The 21,736-nt window shown below is 37.5% G+C and overlaps 2 protein-coding genes across 8 annotated transcripts in view; one reads left to right on the top strand and one right to left on the bottom strand.

The window, feature by feature from the left end:
* Positions 1–5,490: 5,490 nt before the first annotated feature.
* SNRPE (small nuclear ribonucleoprotein polypeptide E) lies at positions 5,491–8,334 on the bottom strand. The gene is made up of 5 exons (XM_032218717.1): positions 8,087–8,334; positions 7,482–7,508; positions 6,847–6,909; positions 6,212–6,290; positions 5,491–5,743 (listed from the first exon to the last, which is right to left on the bottom strand). The coding sequence occupies exons 1-5, from the start codon at positions 8,138–8,140 to the stop codon at positions 5,688–5,690; spliced, it is 279 nt and encodes a 92-aa protein (XP_032074608.1). The 5' UTR covers positions 8,141–8,334; the 3' UTR covers positions 5,491–5,687.
* An 85-nt stretch (positions 8,335–8,419) lies between these two features.
* ZC3H11A (zinc finger CCCH-type containing 11A) overlaps positions 8,420–21,736 on the top strand; it is a 29,615-nt gene continuing 16,298 nt past the window's right edge. Inside the window, exons 1-7 of one of the 7 annotated variants that reach the window (XM_032218714.1) lie at positions 8,420–8,646; positions 11,431–11,494; positions 13,780–13,829; positions 15,431–15,633; positions 16,826–16,945; positions 20,464–20,587; positions 21,510–21,701. In XM_032218714.1, coding sequence (XP_032074605.1) covers positions 15,580–15,633; positions 16,826–16,945; positions 20,464–20,587; positions 21,510–21,701 — 490 coding nt within the window. In that variant the 5' untranslated portion in view covers positions 8,420–8,646; positions 11,431–11,494; positions 13,780–13,829; positions 15,431–15,579. Of the gene's footprint in view, positions 8,946–10,353; positions 13,830–15,430; positions 15,634–16,825; positions 16,946–20,463; positions 20,588–21,509; positions 21,702–21,736 lie in introns of those variants that run through there. The other 6 variants (XM_032218711.1, XM_032218713.1, XM_032218710.1 and 3 more) reach the window with 6 other exon arrangements.

Raw genomic sequence — 21,736 nt, 5'->3', positions numbered from 1 at the left:
ATCTTCTTGTATTACTAGATTTGATCTGTTAACCGGTTTCCTTTGCCTGCTGTTTCTTTTCTATAGAATGCTTCTTCTGCACAGATCTATAAAGATATTTGGGGGCACAACCCAGGTTTATATTTATTCCATATTCATAATAGGGCACTTCTCACAAAATGATGTTCTAAAATCTGCATTAACTTTACTATACTATAAATTCACATCTCAATTAAATCCCAGGTTACATTCTTCTAAGGCTCTTTTCTTTCTCGGCAAACCTACTCTTTCATCCAAACCAAAACGTAGGTTGCAAAATACAATGTAAAATTAGGTCATCTTAATCCTCCTCTTCCTTTCACTGTCTTGTCTAATGTGCACTTGAACTCTTCCCTTCTGAAATTAAGTTTATGTTATTTTTTAACTGACACTATGGTTTTAATCCTAATTAAGTATTGTGCAGTTGTATGACACTCATATTATTCAGTAGGTTGGAGTGGCCAGGTAATGGATTCTGGTCTCGAATTTGAATGGCATCCATCCTTCTTTGTTTCACTTGTAAACAAATGAAATGGTCTGATCAACTACTCATTTGCACGTGCTCATAGAATGTTCATGACAGTGTATTTCCTATATTCCTGACTGAAACTGGGCTTCCCCTGATAGGGCTAGAAAACCCTTGTCTAAAACTATGGGGAACGGCTTTCCAGCATTAATTCAACATCAATATCACTGAACAGAAGGAAATGATGACTTCACTTCGTAGAAACTAATGTGCCATATACTATTAACCCACACCATAAAGTAATTTGCATTGATTAAAAATGATTACCTCCACAACTTCAAGATGCAGACTGGGATTGACAACTTCTGCAAATATATTGAAACATGATGATTATGCCATGTTATAAAGGCCCTCTTTTACAGTGATTTTATCCTGAATGAATGTGATAGTTCTTGTTCAGTTGCAGGGCGAACAGCAATAAAAGAGTCCTACACATTATAAAACAATACAACTTGTAAAGCAATATGAAACAAAAAGTGAAGCAAATCTGACTTTTGGAGATTATTCTATTCTATTGGTTGGTAAAACGGAAATCTTTCTGGATAAGGGCAAATTAGAAAGAGTCAAGCATGCTCTTTTGCAGTTGCATGGATTCGTACATATACCTGGTAGAATTTCTCATCCTTCCATATTGTTTTGGAGCTTTAAAGCAACAGACAGGAGTACTGTGGGAACCATATTGCTGACACACTATTATTGTAGAATTACCTTTCTTGCTTAAGGCAGGTGTGCCCTCTGCTGTCCATAACAATGACTATATTTTCTACCAAGCTTTGGAAGTTCTTCATATTTTGCAGCATTTCTGATAGAATCAAATACTTTCCATTTCATTCTTACAAGAGCCAACAAGGTTTAATTTTTTTTAGGAAGCTGAATATACGTCTTAAGAAAATATATGAAGAAAATAATATCACTGAGCAAAATATATGTAATGAAATCAGAACAGTGGTGGGTTCCAGATCCTGTTGCAAACGGTACACTGCAATGGGGCCAGGCATCTACCACGTGCACACGCGCAGCACACACATGCGTACTTACTGCCCGCAACGCTCCAGCTACTCGGCGCAGTGTCATGCAGACACCATACGCTCCGTGTGCGTAAGCCCCGATTGGCTCAAATATAGGTAAGGAGGGCGGGCAGGCGGGTGGGCCCTCCGGAGCACTGTACCAGAACAGTACCTGGTGCTCCCAGCAGGCACCGGTACGCAGGTACTGGGGCATACTGGTCGAATCCCACCACTGAATCAGAAGGAATAAACCAACAAAACTAAGAAGGAAAAACAGCCAAATATCATATATATTGCCTTGTTTTATAATCTTTTTCCGTTCAGAAAAGGCTGCTCTATTTGCAATTGAGATAGTCATTTACAGAGAATCACTTTTGGGAGAGGCAAGCTGATAAAACTGTTTACAAAAAAAGAGAAGAAAACAACTCCACTACTTAGAAATTTCCAAAATGTTACATCAATTTCCTATTCATATGCTGGAGCAGCCGGTAATCAATTACCTAATTACTCCTAATCTTGCAGGCAATATATGGCCAAGACCAGAAATACCTTATTCTTGATTGATTAGTCTAATTTTCTTTAAAAGTGTTCTAAAGTGAAGACTGTTGCATTTTCCAGAAATTATTTTCTGGAAAATAATAATCCATATATACTGGATTAAAAAATAATATGCCTGTCTATTTTCAGCCACCCATTCATTCCATTTTATTGAATGACTGCAGAGTTTAATATAACTTTCCTCTATTTCCCCTTCTTATAAACCATGCATTACGTTTGATATATTTAGCTTGTTCTTTTTCTAAATTAAAATGATCTAGGTATTTTCTCAGTGATTTAAACTACCGGTAGTTGCATTTTGAAATGAGGTGATCAAAATGGTTTTGATTTGGTTTATTTCAGTCTAGAATTGTACACTTGGACAAGTGGCAGTTTTATTTTCCCTTTCTTCCGAATGAGCAGACTTTGTGAAAATTTTGAGTTTCACAGCACAGTGGTACAACTGATTACTGAATCTAAATGGAATATTATTTTTGTGTACTGGTGCACTTTTTGTTTGGATGATGCTTATTGGTTTTTTTCAGACTCTTTATATATTCATAGGTGTTAGGAATTGTTTTTTTAATTAAATTTACTATTATTTTCTCTTTGCTGTATTTTTGCATTTTAGGACCTTTGCTGAAATCTGAAATACTAGCTGTGCGATGTTAATAGGTCATACGATTGTTATGATTGCATTTCAGGGCTGTTGAGGACAAAAATATGTTCATAGATCACTGACAAGAGTTGAAGAAACAGAGACATACAGCCTGTAACTTCTTAACAAAGATTGAGCCAGAGACGTATTACAGACAAGGCACTGGGATGGTGCTTCTCATGTGACCTTTATCTCAGTTCCTGGAATTCCAATTATACAAAAGGTGGAGCACTATTTAGTGAAAAAAATAAATAATTATTTTTAGAACTTGGGTGGCTGCACCAGATATGCTAGTGCTAAGAATAGCCCAAAGTAGATGTACTGTATTATATAACCCAGTGGTCCCCAACCTTTTTATCGCCGCGGACCAGTCAGACGAGCCTCCCTCGGCCTTCCGGACCGGCGGGTGGGAAGGCGGCCATCCTGGGCGCGCGTTCCGCAGGGGGGGGGGGCTTCCTTCACGCCAAGGCCGACAGCCCGCGAGGCCGCCCCGCCTCCTCCTCCTCGGCTGCCGGGGGAAGGGAGGGGGAACCGACCCCGCGATCCGCTCGCTCGGGCAGCCCTTTTTCCTCGCTGCAGTTCGGCGGGGGAAAAAGATGGCCCTGTGTCCTACTTCGGGCGGGCGGGCGGGCGGCTGGCGCGGCGGAGGCCGGCTGCTTCCGAGGGGGTGGGCCTCCGCGCCGCGCTCCATGAAGGGAAGAGGGGGAGAAGGCGGGCTGCGGCCGAAGGGTCCCCGAGAGCCCCGCCGGCCTCACACAAAAAGCGCTTCGGCGGAGCGGCGGGGGGGAGGGGCGGGAGGCAGGTGACACTCCAGGAGGGGGGGCAGAGCTGCGCCGCGAGTCTTACGTAAAGCCCCCCCCTCCCCGCCTCGGCGGAGGAAAACATCTCCCACCTGGGTGGGGCTGCGCGCGAAGCGCCTCTCGGAACGGCGAAGCTCCCCAAGTTCCCCCGAAACGGCCGCGCTGCGCCCCTCCCCCCCGCAACCTTAGTTTCTCCTTGGGAGGAAAATGCAGCGCCGCCGCCCCCTCCTGCCACCCCCCTCGTCATTCCACGGGGCAGGCGGGCCGGGTGAGTCCGCGGACAACGTTTCGTCTCCCAGGCAGCCTCCGCCAGCAGCATCCCAAGTTCGGGCCGAGGCCGCCGCCGCCGCCCCCTCCCTCCCGGGGCGAGCAGAGCAAGAGGGCGGGGGGGAGATCGGGCCTCCCCTCGCCCCCCCAGCCCCGCACATCTGGGGCGGCGGGGGGGGGGCAGAGAAAGGGCGCGTTCATGAGGACTACAAAGTTGCAAATATGGCCCCCGGCGCTGCAGCAATCATGGCCCCCGGCCGCTGCGCGGCCCGGTGCCAGGTACTCCACGGCCCGGCACCGGTCCGCGGACCGGGGGTTGGGGACCACTGATATAACCAGTTAAACGTTAGATCCAGGAGCCTTTCAAGTCAATGGATTTTGGGCATCCTTTTTCCAGCTTTGGATCATCTCTTGTTTACCAAATGGCCCAAAAAATTATTTATTACCTTACCAGCGTTAGCATATACAACTGGATTTGCTTCTTTGTTTCTATTCTTTATAGAGAGATATTTGTTAATTTACCATTGTAGTTTATTTGTTTGGTCAAATAATTTTTTATTTTCTTTCAGAAGGATGAAGGATGGTAATTTGCAGTTCCAGTTTTTATATTTTCTCCCAAAATTGCTATATAGTTGCACTTGCTATAAATGTCAGATAATTTTCAAGTAGGAACAGAAACATGGTACATGTACTGTAAATCTTAAACATAGTAATAACTGTTCATCTTTACTTCTATTTCTCAAGGAGTCACATACAGTATAGAAAAGCCGTTATTTCAGTCTTGTTTCCTTTCAACCAAGTTTGTACTATTGACCTAAGATTTGCTAAGGATTCTCACTGAGCTTTGTTACCAAATTATTGTTAGCAATTGTGTTCACTCAGTGATTGATTCTTCATTCCATGTTTACTCAGTAAATTCACTCCTGGAATTTGGTTTATCTTTAAAACTTTCTTGAGCAACCTCTATACTCACAAGAAAGTAGTCACTCCTCCTTATATCTATTCTGGGGAATAGAGTTCTCTGAACTTATCACTTGCAAAGAGCAGCAATTAAGGAGATGAACTTTTTACCTAAAAAGCAAGGAAATCCCTATTACCATGTTAACTTTGCTTGTCAAGCTGCTTTTTTAATGTCTTGTGTAGGACAGTGTCCTCCAATAAATAACAGAAGCAAAGCAGGGCAGCCAATATGTGAACTTCCTTAACCTAAGGGTGGATTACACTTTTCTCAAAAAAGAAACTTGAACTTCAACACAGATATCATATAAAATCCTAAATAAATACTTAATAAGGCAAATCCTAATATTTAATAAGGCAAACCCAGTACCCAAATGTTATGAACAAGATTTCTAAAATAGAACAAATTGGTTATTTCCGATCCAGTCAGAGGTTTGTAGGTTCAATTATAAACTTATGCTTCTTCTAAGAAACTATTAAGTCATATATTTATAAGAGAGTTGTATATTATTATATTTCTAAGTTTTAGTCTGATGCTATTGATCACATTTTTTATTCAGAGAGCATATTTCACAGCATCTCATAAACTAGGAACTGATCTTTCAAGCTATATATTCTTTTATTAGTACTTTAAATAACTGCATCTTCTAATACAACTGTTTATTGCTGGTATTCTTATTATTCAAAAATTTCTGTCCAAATAGTAATAAAGAAGGTAAATATATTAACAAAAACATTTATTTATAAAGAAATAGTTACACACAAGTGTAAAAAAGTTATTGAAAATTACAGAAGCATGAACTAAGTTGCTGTCTTCATTCTTGCCTCAGATACCAAATCAGAAATGATAGCATTAAGCTAGCAAATTTTTTAAAAAGATTAAACATTAATATTACAACAGAAACACTAGGTATTTTCTAGTTGGAAACACTTTGCAGAAGAGTAATATTGTCTCCTTTTAACATGATTCGACCTGCAAAGGCAAAGAGTATGATTAAAAAATGTAATACATTTAAGTGTATGTGCATTTTATTTTATTATATATTATGATAGAATTAGCAATACAATTCATTTGGCTTTCTTCAGTTGTGATTAAATAATGCAATGAAAAAAAATTCCCACATTCAGTCCTGGCCTAGTTTTACAGGAAAATTGTACTACTTTTCTTAATGGATATTTGGCAAGAAAGAGGGATCAGTATTTACCCTTTGCCTATCCTTGACCTTTCAGTTGTTCTTGATACTATTCACCTTAGCAAGTAATGTGCCAATTAAATATATGGAACCTGAAATGGCAGTTCCAAGCCTACTTGGAGGCTTGTTCACTAGTATTCAAATGCAAAATTGAAATTCTTTTCATGGATTTTCACAAAATTAAATATTTCTTTTTTACTAGTAACAAAAAATGATGTCTGATATATATTGCCAAAAAGCTTACTTACCCAACTGTTTTCTTGATTTTGTTTTAGAGTGAATTTCCTCAGCATCATCCAGAACTAAATTCATATATTCATCAAAACCCTGTGAACCAGAACAAAGAAATGTAACAATACATTTAATGGAAGGAAGCAACATCAGGATGGTAGTAAAGATGCAAGAATGGTGGATTCAGTTAGGCTCATCAAATGGGACAGATTACTCTTATTTTAAAATATCTGCATCTTATCATTTTAAACTATCAAAATTCCCACAATAAAATGATGTATCATAAATGAAATAAAATGAACAAGTCACAGAAGCAACCATAAAAAAGTGAATAATCATTTAACTAAACATTCAGAAAAAGAAAATAGCTGTTAGTACTTAACAGTTGGGTCAGTTTTAAACGCCCCTGAAAATGTATTGATTCAAGGTCAGCATTAACCCAAGCACAGTAAGTGTCCAGATAACTATAGAGTGAATGTTTTTTCATAATTAATCCCAAATAATGATGGTTCAGAAAAATGTGTTTACTTATTGTACTAATTGATTTCATTTAGTCTGAGAAAAGAAATTAAAAACAAAATGATATCCTTTTGCAATCTTATTTAAGTTATATTTTTCTTTACATGTATGTGAGAGCTACTGCAATACTTACAATGATACAGCCTTCTATCCGCATGTTTACTTGTTCATATAGCCAAACCTGAATCCTGGATCTCTGCAAAGTAAACAGCAAAGAAACTATGACATTGTGGAATTCTGTACAGGCTTACAATCTTATTTGCATGGCCCAAATTCTTGTGGCTCTCTGATACCTAGAAATTGGCAGTGAAACTCCACCACCAAAACAACTGGTTTTACTGAGTCCTCTCCATTGCCATTTTTTCAGTGAAAATGAAAGCCTTATTAAAAGTTATTTACTCAAGGTGTAATAAGGAGATTTTAATTTAAAACCATTTACAACACAAAATAATTTTATCAGAAGCAAAGATTCTGAAAGAAACAGCTCAAACTTACTATTACTGACTTTAACTTTTTGAGCTGTCATTATTGTTTTATTACTTACAATGATAAATACTACTTTTTAACATTTCTGAAATGCACATTAATGTATTTACTGTAGCTTTCTACAAAAAATGCTTCAATCACATTAATTGGTCACTTCCCTATTAAAACTAAAGGGGGAGGGATTGTATTATATATACAAAGAGAACAAAACATCTCAATGTACACCACAGTATCTGTAATTATAACATGTTACATTTGAAAAATGTAATTATGTATACTTACATTCTGCAGGTAGCGGAAAATGAGGTTCTATCACAAATAAATTTAGGAAAAAAAATACATAAAAAGGAGCATTCCCATTCATTCTGACAGAAATTAAACATTTCCTTCTTCCAACTGTCCAAATAAACAGGATAGGGTAAGCACCACAAGTCTCTTACCCAAAAGAACTCCCACAAAATGAAAGCATCTTGATGGCTGAGGCACCGCAGAATCAAACTTAAACAAGCAATTGCTTTTCTGAATCGATTTTAGCCATGTTAATCCTATTCCCAACCGGATTATAACTCAATCTAATAGTATATCCCAGATGTTCATGGCGATTTTCTCAGCCAATCTACTTTACCATAACTCACCATAACTAACCCGAGCACGCGTGACTGGCTGATTCACCAAGGGAATAAATTCTGTCAGCTTAGCAACCTCTTTCTACCTCCCCCCCACCCCTTCATAAAGAGCTTCCACAGAACACGGGAAACCGAGCAACGTGCCAATTTCTCGGCCGAATGCCTCCCGCTCTCTCTCCCTTCGCCCTCATCCCCTCACGGGCCTCGCCCCGCCCTTTTCCAAAGAAGCCCGCTTCCTCTGCCTTGCCACAAGAAGGATACGATAGGCTGCACCATCACTTTCTGCACCTTCTGGCCTTGCCCGCGGTACGCCATGGCCAACAGTCAGGATAGAGAAACCAGATAATTTTTTTTTTAAAAAGCGCCGAGAAGCTTCTTTTAAAAAAGAAAGCAAGCAAGCAAAAAAAAAGGAAATTAAAAAAAAAACCCGTCCTGCGTTTCCCGCACACGCGCACCTCGCGACCCGCCGACGTACTGAAGAGGTTCCTGTGTGGACCGGAAGTGACGTGTGCTAGTTGTTCATAATGGTGAGAGCGAAGAGATCACGTGAGTGGAACGGCTCTTTTTTTTTTAACCCCTCCTTTAGTTTTGCCATGTTCCTTCCGGGCAAGTTGCTGGGCGTCAGGGGGAGGTGCCATCTTAGAGGTGGGCAGCGGCGACGTTAACGGCAACGACGAGGAGTTTAATCTTCGCCCCTCAGACGAACGGTCGGAGCGCGGTGTTGCGGGAACCGAGAGTTTGCTGTCGTCGTCGTCTCGGGGTTCGGTAAAGTCCCTGCGCATGAGTGACAAAGACCTGGACCCCCTCCCCCTGTCTCCGATGTAAGGCCAGCGGCTTCCTTGCGTATAATTTATCCAATTCTTTTTCGTCAGGGACGCCTTCCTCTCTAGGCCCCGGAGTCTGGGCCTCGGCCTGTGTTTATTTCCCTGTTCCGGCTTTTCCTGAGGCCTGCGCTACTTACGTTCTCGCCTTAACTTTCCGTTTAGCTCCCAGTTCCTAATTTCTGTTTTGATGTTTTATTAATTTATTTAGAATCTCTTCTCCCGCTCCCCATCCCTATCCCAGCCAGCCGGGGGGAACGGGACCACACCTTCTGTTTCTTAAAAAAAAAAGCTTTTAGGTAAGCGGTACAGCATTACCATTGTATTCCTAGTCTAGCCCCTTCCATTTAAGCCCTCTTTGGTTAAATAATTGTTTTTAACCCCATTTTTTGGTTCCTTAAGGATATGGAGGGGAAAAAAACAACTAGCAAATTTGTGAATTTTGGGGTTTTAAAAAGTACTCATCTGATTATTTAATTAATAATTAATTATATTAAAGTTTTTCTAGGATTAGGGTTAAATGAAGATTTCCATGCTTGATATATTGCCCAAAGTATTCGCTCACCCATCCAAATAATCAGAATCAGATTCCAATCACTTCCATGGCCACAGGTGTATAAAATCAAGTACCTAGGCATGCAGACTGTTTTTACACTCATTTGTGAAAGAATGGGTCGCTCTCAGGAGCTCAGTGAATTCCAGCGTGGAACTGTGATAGGATGCCACCTGTGCAACAAATCCAGTCGTGAAATTTCCTCGCTGCTAAATATTCCACAGTCAACTGTCAGCTGTATTATAAGAATGTGGAAGTGTTTGGGAACGACAGCACCTCAGCCACGAAGTGGTAGGCCACGTAAACTGACGGAGCGGGGTCAGCAGATGCTGAGGCACATAGTGCAAAGAGGTCACCAAGTTTCTGCAGAGTCAATCGCTACAGACCTCCAAACATCATGTGGCCTTCAGATTAGCTCAAGAACAGTGCGCAGAGAGCTTCATGGAATGGGTTTCCATGGCCAAGAAGCTGCATCCAAGCCATACATCACCAAGTGCAATGCAAAGCGTCGGATGCAGTGGTGTAAAGCACACCGCCACTGGACTCTAGAGCAGTGGAGACGCGTTCTCTGGAGTGACGAATCGCACTTTTCCATCGGGCAATCTGATGGACGAGTCTGGGTTTGGCGGGTGCCAGGAGAACGGTCTGACTGCATTGTGCCAAGTGTAAAGTTTGATGGAGGGGGGATTATGGTGTGGGGTTGTTTTTCAGGAGCTGGGCTTGGCCCCTTAGTTCCAGTGAAAGGAACTCTGAATGCTTCAGCATACCAAGACATTTTGGACAATTCTATGCTCCCAACTTTGTGGGAACAGTTTGGAGCTGGCCCCTTCCTCTTCCAGCATGACTGTGCACCAGTGCACAAAGCAAGGTCCATAAAGACTTGGATGACAGAGTCTGGTGTGGATGAACTTGACTGGCCTGCACAGAGTCCTGACCTCAACCCGATAGACCACCTTTGGGATGAATTAGAGCGGAGACTGAGAGCCAGGCCTTCTTGTCCAACATCAGTGTGTGACCTCACAAATGCGCTTCTGGAAGAATGGTCAAAACTTCCCATAAACACACTCCTAAACCTTGTGGACAGCCTTCCCAGAAGAGTGGAAGCTGTTATAGCTGCAAAGGGTGGACCAATGTCATATTGAACCCTATGGATTAGGAATGGGATGTCACTTACACTAAGTTCATATGCGAGTAAAGGCAGGTGAGCGAATACTTTTGGCAATATAGTGCATTTAGTTAGCAACTGCACATTAGCTACATACAGGGTGTATAAAAAGAAAATGCTGGCTATCAGCAGACAGCCTCTCTCTAAACAAAACAACTGTGACAAAACAGAAGCAAAATGGATAGTCCTGACTATGATGGCTGTTTTGCCTGTTTTCCTGGCATATAGAATACACCACAAACAGGAATTGTGTTCTAGAATGAGAGTGTGCTGTAACATATAAGGCAGATTCTATAAATTTTAAAGGCTAATATGTAAGTAACATCAAGCACTTTTGTGAGCCAGAATGGACTTTACTTAAAATTTGTATTGGTAGTGGTGGTAAAATTTGTATTGGTAGTGATTAAAAGAGCCCATAATGTAGTTATAGTGCAAAGAAAATTCATTTTTTGAATTTACATTCTATTTTCTATGTTATCTCATATTGAAAGCTTAGTGTGAAAACATGCCTATTTATATAGACTGTCTTTGACAGTAGAGTACAAAAGGAATTTATAAGTGACTACTGCTATCCTTGCATATGAGCCTTGTTCAGCCCTTTGAGATGATTTGATATTTCTGATCATCTATTGCTCTTCCCCTCCAAGACCTGCAAAAAGGCTTTCATAACAAAAATACCACTTTTGGCTCATGGCTAGAAATGGATGCAAATTTAATCATTACTTTTTGTCTTCCTAGATTCTTGTTTCAAGGAACAACTTCTGTAGGCTCCTTTGCAAATCCATGAATATCTATTTAGAATTAAGTTGAGCTAAAAAGAACTTACTCAGAGGTGTATATAGAATTAAAATTCTCAAATATGAATGCTATAAATAATTTTAGAGGTAATATTTGATATATGCAAACATTGTAATCAAATCTCCCCCATCAGAAAGCTGTTAAGATTTGCTGCCCTTGGCAAGTGTAGTAATTGAGGAAAGACTTTAATTAGTTGCAACAATTATCAAAATATTAAAAACCGTTTTAGACAACTTACATTGATAAATACTGTCCTATATATTGGTAGGGATAGCTGAGAAATTGGATACCAGTACTTTCAGGACAACAAATCTCTCCACTCAAGAAACAAGGTCAGATCATATTTTCACAGTTTTGATTAAATTTTACTTAGAGCTTTGCAGTTATGTAAATTAGTGCTGTGAAATGGCAAGTTAATTAGTAGAATGATATCTCTAATTTTGGCTGTTTTGAACAGTTTAAAATGTAGCTGAAAATATTCCCTATACAGTATTTACTATTAGGCACAAAGGATCAGGACTATATGTCAAGCCTATGGGCTCAAGCCTATACACAAGAATCTAATCAACTAAAGTTCAGTATTAAATTTACATCAGATAATAGTCAATGGAATTCAAGAGGGATTGGACATTGACTGTTGGTGGCAACGTCTTTTCATGACATGCTTCATTCTACCCCTCAGCTCTGTGTTCTCTTCTATATTTACAGCTTCAAAGAATCATGTAAACATACATACATCCTGTGTCATCTGAGCAAGCTAATTGTCAATATTTCATAGACAAGTGGAACAAATTGAAATGAGCAGAAAATTTAGAATCTGAGAGCTGCTGCCTTTAGATGATTCACTTTATATTGCCAGAAATAGTAGTTCCCCTCCAAAAGGTTAATGGCCCTCTTTAGGATTTTGTACCAACTGAATTCAAAATTATTCAGCTTTATAAAATCCATTTAAGTACATAAATTGACTTCCCTGCTGTCAGAGATACAAATTACTTTTTGCACTAAAAGATGGAAAAATAATCTTTTTCATATTCTTTAAAACAGTTGGGATTTTAATGCAGCAGTGGAACTGTTCATAGTTTTGGCTTATCTGTTATCTGTTAACAGTCATCTGTTACCAAAGGTGTAAAGATGGTATGTTCTTAAATTACTTACAACAGACTATGCAAAATACTTGGGATATGTACTAAATGGACAGGTACCATAATACTATTCCCCAAATTATTTAGTGTATATGAAAACGAAATGTTCCTAACAAAATTATTTTAATTTTGCTTGTTATGATACATGTGTTAAACTTTGTACACCTAAAGGACAGCTTTTTAAACCATTTAAACAATAAATCTATTATTTTTTAAAATATACATATTTTGTTTAAAATTGAATGATTATGGCAAATAATATGTATTTGACAGAAACCTTTTTCCTTCATTCAGATTTTTCCATCTGGAGTACTAGTATCATTTTGTGCCAGCAAGACAAGTTGCATAAAAAAAGCAAGTTGCATAAAAAAAGCAAGTTGCATAAAAAAATGCAAATAAAAAGCAATTTTACAGATGACATTTCTTAAATTCCTATTGTTGAATTTCAACAGAAACAATATATATTTTTAAAAAATCCCTCTACTCTTTTAGAGTTGAGGAAACATCATACTATGAATATCCAGAGGCATCTTATTTTATCTGGAGTAAAACTTTCCAACTTACTATTCTACATTCATAAAAATTACATCTGTAAAATGATATTTGGAAAGAATTCTGTTCTGATTTACACACATCTTATTTGCTGTGTGACTGTAAAATTGTTAGGATATTAGATCAGTGACATTATTTCAATCTTATTGCTGAAAAGCAGCAACACCTTTTTTCAGGGAAATGTTGCACTGACAACAAGAGAACAAATTTTAAATTATTATTTTTTAAATGAATAGGTTGAACATAAAATGTTTTATTTTCTTAATGTTATGCTGCCAAATATATTGCTTTGCAACTGCAAATAATAAACAAAACATTTATCCATTTAACCTAAAAATAGTACTCACAAGGCACACTTGTAAAGTTTGACATGCAATATGAATATACCTATTTATGTTTGTACTGTATGATAAACTGTTCATCCAAAAATTTAATTACATGGAAGATTGATTTGTTGAAATGCAGCTTATTAATACTGCTCTTGCATATACATTTTTACATGTATAAACACATAATATGCAACTTTATGTGTGTTTATATGTCTGACCTTAAAGCTACTATATTTTACTATGCAGTTAATAAAGACCGGGGAAGATTTTTTTCTCTTTTTCAATAGGTGAAGAGATCTTGAAGACCAGAAATTGAAACATTGTTTTAATTTAAAAAAAAAAAGTAAAATTCTTTGGCTGTGGAAGACAAAACAGAAGTTCCTCTTTAAATGAACTATTTATTTTGAAGAGGGAATTAAGCACTGTTTCCAGCTTCCCTGGCTATTCAAATGGACTTACTTTCTCCAATAGTTTTAATTCACCCTTTATCTGAATTTTGAATGAGGATGAGATTTGTGTCCTTGGCAATGTGAGGAAGAAAAGTCTTTATATCTCGTTGCTATTTTATGGATTGAGTGTTGATTCGACCTACAGGAGAAAAATAACTGGAAGTTTTGAAGATAGTATCTGCTGATTATACCAAGGTATTTTGGTCTGTATTGTTGAATTAAGTCTGTGTTTTAATAACATTTTGCTTAACCATATTTTAAAATTATTATAATTATATTTAGATGGCTACAAGTTGACATATGACTCTGGGCTTCCTAACAGTCAATAAAATAGCTACAATGATATGAAAGACAAATTGGAAAACATTGCAAACATGAAGCAAAACCCAAATAATAATAACAACAACAATATTGATTGATTGATTTTATATCGCTGCCTATTCGCATATGGTTACTCAAGACGGCTTACAGAATACAAAACCTGATTTAAAACAATAAAACTAATAACATCAAATAAATTAATATAATAAAATGAAATCAACACCCCACCCACCCTACACCCCACCCTGCCCTGGTGACAGCAGGTTACATGAGCCATTTAATGGGCTCTATCCCACTCTGGGTTCCCCAGGTCCGCTGGCAGAACCAGGTCATCAGTGTTACAGTGAGGGCCATTCTACTCTATGGGGGAATGATTGCGCAGAGAGAGAGCCACCACAGAGAAGGCCCTTCTTAATGAATTAAATGCATTCATTATTCACAAGAGGCCTGCTGTTGGCAAAGAGCCAGATCCTTAATGTCTTACAGAAGCCTGAGCAAGGTTGATTGTTCCATAGGGTAGGTTGCAAGAAGAGACTTTAGATGACATTGCTTAATAGAAGGGACTTGGAGAATGTTCATCCTGCTGGACCTTATGAAACAAACAGACACAACAAGGTCATCTCACAAACAAGCCAATGCTATCCCATGACACGTTTTACAAGTAGTCTTTGACTGTCATTTATCAATTGTTAGAAGTTATGATAGACCTTCCCAGCTTAACTTACGATCCAGATTTGAAATTTCAACAGCCATATCTCTCCTGTGGTCTTGTGATTACATTTTGGGTGTGTCTAGCAGTAATTTACAGTAATTTTAGTTTTCCACATGACCTTATTTATATTTGCAGACAATGGATTCTCTTAGCAACCAGTGTTCACTTTACAATCACCACATAGACTTAACCACTGCCACGAAAAAGGCTGTAAAATCAGGTGTCATGTGAATTGCTTACTGACCATCACAATTTAAAATTGTAATTTCAAACTCAATTAAGGTTATAAGCCAAGAGGTACTTGTATAGGTGATAGCTAGTATCTTGACTTGCATTTGGATATTATTAGATTGTAAATCATTTAGAGTTTATAATTAGGATGTAAAAGTCAGTCTTTCAAGATAAGCTAAGTCAAGAAGTAGACACCTCAAGGGTTCCAGAAAGTTGTAAGGCATCTTGGAAATCTATGTCTGCCCAATCATATTAGACAAAATTAAAATGGGGTTATTTTGAGTTTCTCATGGTTCCTTCCATTTCTGGACTGTAATCTTTTCTCCAAGCCTTAATAGCTCCTTCATATCTTCCCCAAGATAAGCTCTAAATTTTAAGTGTATCTTCTTATCTTATAAATGCATGTAATAATTTGACTCCTTTTTAAAAAAAAATCAGTACGTATTAGAGTTAAACTTTTATGGAAATTGATGTTTCTATCAAATGTAACATTTTCAGTCATATTTCAATCTTTTATTCATTTGTTTTTCAGGATTATATTTTAAAGAAGATATTGCTAAATCCAGTATAGAAGATTGTGCCATTTTAAACATTGTTGTGATTAACTATCGCTGAAAAATAACAAAATTGTATTCAGCCATTTGTTTCTACACCTTAAACTTGAAGGAAATTAATTTGAATATGTCTAACCAAGGAGATGATTGTTACTTCTATTTCTACTCTACTTGTACCAAGGTATTTTTCATGGCAGTTGAGTCTTCTAAGCATATTTGTGTTATTTCATGTGTAACTCAACTGCACCATATTCAGTTTAACAACCCCTATTAATTTTAGTGAATTAATTGATGTTGTTATGGAAAATATGTAGTATGTTTCTATATAGGAAATGCAAAAATAAGTTACTGGAACTTGATTATATTAGGCAAATATATAATTCACATGTCTCATTATTCCCATACCAGTAAAGAGCTGATGTAACAATCAGCTTTTTAATATATATTTATATATATATATGTTATTTTCTAAACCTTTTGTATATTCATATATCCAAAGTACGGATAAATGGAAAATTTATCAAGTGTTCTTTCATTGATTTATTTTTTTAGTTTGCCATTCCTAAACTGGGGAAGGGGCATCAGAAGAACTAACCGTGGAGATACCCACTTTCACATTGCATGCTTTCATTGTACAAAATGAAATTTTATAGCAAATTCAGTAAACCATTCTCCCATAAAAATGAATGAATGGTTGCTATTCATTGCAACATTGAAGGCTTGAGTTGCTGTTAACATTTTGAATAAAAACTCTTAAGATATGAAATTATTATTATAGCCATCTTTATACTACAAAGAATATTGTTCTTAAATCTATCTTTATGTATATTTAATTGCTCAGTGGGATAGTTTTGATTTTATTTAACTTGATTATTTAAATCACAATTCATTTGCTAGTCAGAAAAAATATATTCTCGACATTTAGAATACACTTGCTTTTTTCTTATTTTATATAACTTAGAATTTTTTCCTAGTTTTTTCATTTTCATAAGTATGTAGCATGCCCTTGCTCTCACACACAAACACATTCGTACATACACTGAGAGAGATAGAGAGAGTCAGGTTTGTATATATTGGGACACTGATAATTTTTTCAGCATTTGGCCTCTGTACATTACCACATTGAATTTGAAATTAAACACTCAAGATGTGAGCAAAGTGAAGTTTTGTTAGGTTTGATGTATTGGGCCTTTCTCAAACTCCTTGAATTAAAGCTGAGCTTCTTTAGTCACATCTTGAATGTTTCATTTCAAATTAAATGTAGGTCTTGTAGAGAGATCAGCTGAAGGAAAGATGCTATGTATGTAAGTCAACTTGCATGATATTGGATTTCACCCATAGATTTTAATTATTCATTCTACCATTTTTCATAGGGGGATAATTGTCCTTTTCGTCACTGTGAAGCTGCCCTTGGAAATGAAACTGTGTGTGTGCTCTGGCAGGAAGGTCGATGCTTCAGGAGTATCTGCCGCTTTAGACACATGGAGATTGATGTAAGTGCTTATATAACAGCATAATAAAGTAGTACATTTAAGATGGGCATTTGGGAGGAGAGCATGCATTGTTGAAATTAAGTAGATTACAATACTTTAGTTATGGCCTTGTTTTGACTTTCATAGGAGAGTGTTTACATCAGTACATCAGTACACATAATATTGCACTTGTACATATAATGTTACAGTTCACCATGGATCAGAGCTTCAAAACATCTTTCTAGATAAATTTGAATTTGGAAAAGTGTCTTTGTTAAATGTTTTAATAGCCTAAATTGGAAGAGGCGATAATCTCTTTAATTGCAGGATTATAATGTACAATTATTGTATATTATAGGCAGAGGCCTGTAAATCATTCTGCTTGTTTTCCCATTGTTTCTGAGAACCCCTTCTCCATGGAGAGAAAAATTAAAAGTGTAAATGTAGAATAGTTAAATGATAAAAATATTTGGGAAAAAGTAGATTAAATGTGAAGGAGTATCAGAGCTTGCCTCGATACAAGCAGACGGTCAAAAGTTAAAGCAAAAAAGGTTTGGAATGTAAGACCAATTAGACAGTATATCAAATGCCATATCATGACCCTTAGTTTCTTCTTTTTCATTCATTACAAGATTTTAAAAAATGTTTTAAAATTAATTTATCAATACATTTAAAATTATAATCTGAACTGTATTTTTCCCAATTTTTAAAATAAACATATTTTTGAAATAAATCAAGCAATATAATTTTTATTTGACAACATTTATTAGATTTATTTGTAAAGGATATTGAAAACTAAATATATATTTTCATTTGTACAAGATTTATTAATTTTTCAAAGTAAAAATATTTTTTCATATTCCTGGAAATGTTGCATGTCTAATATATTATGATGTAATTGATAATAGGACCTAGAAAGAAAATTTTTATTTGGTAAATTGACATAAATTCTAATCTAATAAGAAAGAGGTGAAACTGATTATATAAAATTCAGTGTAAGCAAGTGTATTTATATACTATACGTTTGTGTGTACTAATTTTTTTTCTTCTTACATCTCCATTTGAAAAAACACTGACATACTTTTAGGAGATGTGAATGATTGTTACCTGAACGTCCTTAGAGGACTACCACATGCTGTCATTTGAGTGACTATTTTGATTAAAATTGTCTGAATGTGCAGAAGGAAACTGATTTTTTAAAAAATTACTCAATATAATTATATTTTGTATTAAAAAGTCAAATTCAGATGCTTTTTCGTAAGGACCATGTTACTGATAGCATTGGTGATGTTGCTTGAATGGCATAAGACAGACACAAGTCTTGTTTAAATAATTTAAACTTAATTTCCTTTACTTGGAAAGTACCCCCATTAAGGAAAGGACTAAAAACATGCCCACTGTATTAGAATGAGTGGGATATGCAGATATCATTAAGGAGATTATTCACAGATAATAACCAGTGCATTTGCAAAGTACTGTTATGTGGGCATACTGAGGTGTGCCCATAACTATCTGCACAATTGGATTCTGTAGGTTCAATTTTCAAGGATAAACCCATCTCTCTCAACGCCTCTTGCTAGTGGCGTGCAAAATGATCAGCCATTTCTAGGAATACACTGAAATTGAGATCAACATGAAGAAGCTGTTAAACAGATCACTGTATAACACCCTAGAGCCCCAGGATGTGACCAAGTACTTGGATGGAGACTATGGGGATAAGAGGCAATTTAGAAATTTTATAAACAGACTCTCAGGAGCAATCGCGCTCCAGTCGGCCCGGGACTGTCAGAGATAGGCTGTAATATAATGGACGTCCCAGTATCTGAGGTAAATTTTATTGAGGCTATGGAATCAAATTGAAGCAGCTAAGGCATTAAAAGCCAAGCCTGGTCCAGTTTAAATTCAGGGAGGCAATAAAGACAAGCACAACTTGTGTCCAGAAGTAAAGGTAGCTAGCTTCAAATTGTGACCAAGCCTGCCTCATAAATCCGAGAGTAACTTCTCTCAAAATGGCAGCTGGTGAGAGGAGAGATCCTCAAAGTGGCAACCACATCTGTCAGATCAAACAGCCTGATTACCTCAGAGACAAGCAAATTGTGTGACAAGGCAATTCAGCAGGCTTTGCTGGCTCCCCAGACGTCCAAATCCCCCCTGCAGTCTCTAAATAGCTGCGATATCAGTAACACTACGTTCTGAAGCCTCTCGCCCTTTCCGATCCTAAGTAAGCTGTTTTTGCACCGAAACTGGTGTTTGGCACTGTTCACGCTCAAGGCGACAAGGCAACAACAATCCGACAGCCCTGCGAAGAAAATCGATCAGCCTAGCAAGAACAGGCTCAAAATCAGGTTGGAAGCAAATCTAGTGGCCAAGCAAAGGCAGACTTGCAGGTCGGAAACCACCAATTAAGCCGATTAATCAATTTAAGCTCGAGGCGAGGTGGTGAAGGGCCTGCCAAACTAAGCTTACTATGGAACGGCCGCCAGCAACCTGGCAACCGTTTAGCAGCTTCGCAGAGATTTTCAGAAGCTATAGATGTCAAAGATATAATTTCAATTATTTTCCTGTACTGATTGAAGAATTCCAATAAGCAATGTTCTAACTTTTGTCTATGAATCCTGAGAGAAGAGTTGGATACGTCTTGTTGGGCTTAGACTGAGTTAAGAACTGAGATCCAGTCAGCCAAGGAGGCGTATCCAAACACTTCAAACTCTGTCTCGGGGCTAATAGGCAGAAGTTGTAAACAACATGCATGGAGTCTCCCGCAGTGCACAAGAACTACCTTTCAGGTAAGACCAACCGTCTTTCTGGACCAACTGTAGCTTCAGTTTTCAAGGATAAACCCATCTCTCCCAATCCAACTCACTTGACAAGGTTAATGTGAGGAAAACCTTAGGAGGTAGGAGTATTAGTATGTTCACTGCCTTGAGAGCTTTATAAACTTATTTGTTTAGTGTATGTGTATGTCATCTAAATTAGTAAAACACCATAAAATATAAATGCTAAAAACATCTACGTTCAAATATGAGTGCCTGGGCCATTTAACTATTTAAGCACAGCATCATTTATATTTAAAAAATCAGATAGAGGACTGGTATGTGCCCTATATAGTTATTTATGAAATAAAAATAAATACACAAACACTGTAAATAAACAAATAGTGTATTATAATAATCTAGTCTAGAGGTGACTAAGGCAGTGAGAATAGGCAGGAATAGTGGATAATACAAAGTAGAGTAGTAGTTGCCACGTGCTTTTTGTATAATTCTGTGTATCCAGGAGAATCCCCAAATTGTGTTGTAGGTCTATATGAGCTACATAGCTCCATTCAGAGCCAAAGATGGAAAATATCCAGTTCCATGATTTGGATCCAAAACTCATAGCCATTCAGTCTTCTCCATCCATCCACTAGCAACAAGCAATGTGCCTCCTGGTAAACCATATTACTTTTATTGGAGCTATGATTCTAAATGCACTGCATATGCTGCTTTCTTAATGCTGTGAGCTCTTCTGTATATAATTAATTTGTGGTTTGTCTTCAGAAAAAACGCAGCGAAATACCGTGCTATTGGGAGAATCAGCCATTGGGCTGTCAGAAATTGAACTGTGCTTTTCACCACAACAAGGGACGTTTTGTGGATGGGCTTTTCTTACCTCCAAGCAAGAGTAAGTTAAATGTTTTTCCTTGGAAAATTGTGGCAATAAGTACCAGTTCCACATTAATAAATGGTTTATAAGCCAGTGGAAGAGATCCAGGCTTTCGTTGCTTATGTGAAAGTAACTTCACCAGTTGAACTTTTTGTGTTGAAAGTTTCCCATTTGATTCAGATAACTTCATATCATATACACAAAGAAAACTTCCACGCCATTCTCTTTGGGAGTAAATGTAATTGAATCTAGTTTACATTAGTGCAATTTACTTTATTGTATTTTATTTTTAATTTATTTTTCACATTTCTGAACCACACATCTGCTCAAAGAGGGAATCTTTGAGGTGTACATAAAATGTTAATAACAGTATGTATAAAAGTTCAAAACTTTTAAGAGGAGGTGAGAGTTTAAAATTGGGGAAGCTACAGGAATGGAGCTAAAATCTTGAAGTTTTCGGCTCTATTATTGCAGGCCAGTGAAAGATTTCAGCTCATCATCCCCTTCACTTGCAACTATCCCTGCTGGCTTCCCATTTACTTTGAAGTTGACAGAGAAGGGGAAGTTGGTAGAGAAGATTGCAAATGGCCATCACATTGCAGGATACTTGGCAACCTGCTGTGACCCAATTGCCAAATGCCTAACTGCAGAAGAGTGGCACAATGTTCTACAATGGCCAGAAATGCTTTACACAGACCATAAAACATCCTTTCTGAGACCATTATAACTTTGAATGGTCATTAAATGACTGTCATGAATTGAGGACTCCCTGTATATATTAAGAGTAATGGACTGAATTCAAGCATTGTTATTCTTTGAGTAGGATTATTGAAATTGTGGAATTTGTGCCAGTTACTACTAAATTCTCATAGATCTTAATGAATTCATTCTGAGTTTGACCAAACTAAATGGATTATTTGATGTGGTTTCATTGTTTAAGCTGTTCTTCCAAATGTGCCTGAGTCTCAAGAAGAAGAGATGAAGACTGCACAACAAAACAAGCTTTCTGTTCAATCTAACCCATCACCTCAGTTGCGTGGAGTGATGAAGGTGGAAAATTCTGAAAATGTTCCTAGTCCCACACATCCACCTGTTGTTATTAATGCAGCAGATGATGATGAAGATGATGATGGTGAGCTAAGTATGATTCGCTCAAGCTAACATAAT

This window comes from Thamnophis elegans, chromosome 5 (genome assembly GCF_009769535.1).
Source record: "Thamnophis elegans isolate rThaEle1 chromosome 5, rThaEle1.pri, whole genome shotgun sequence".
Classification (NCBI taxonomy): domain Eukaryota; kingdom Metazoa; phylum Chordata; class Lepidosauria; order Squamata; family Colubridae; genus Thamnophis; species Thamnophis elegans.
The sequence above is the reverse complement of the archived record's forward strand: the minus strand, read 5'-3'. Positions and strand labels throughout refer to the sequence as shown.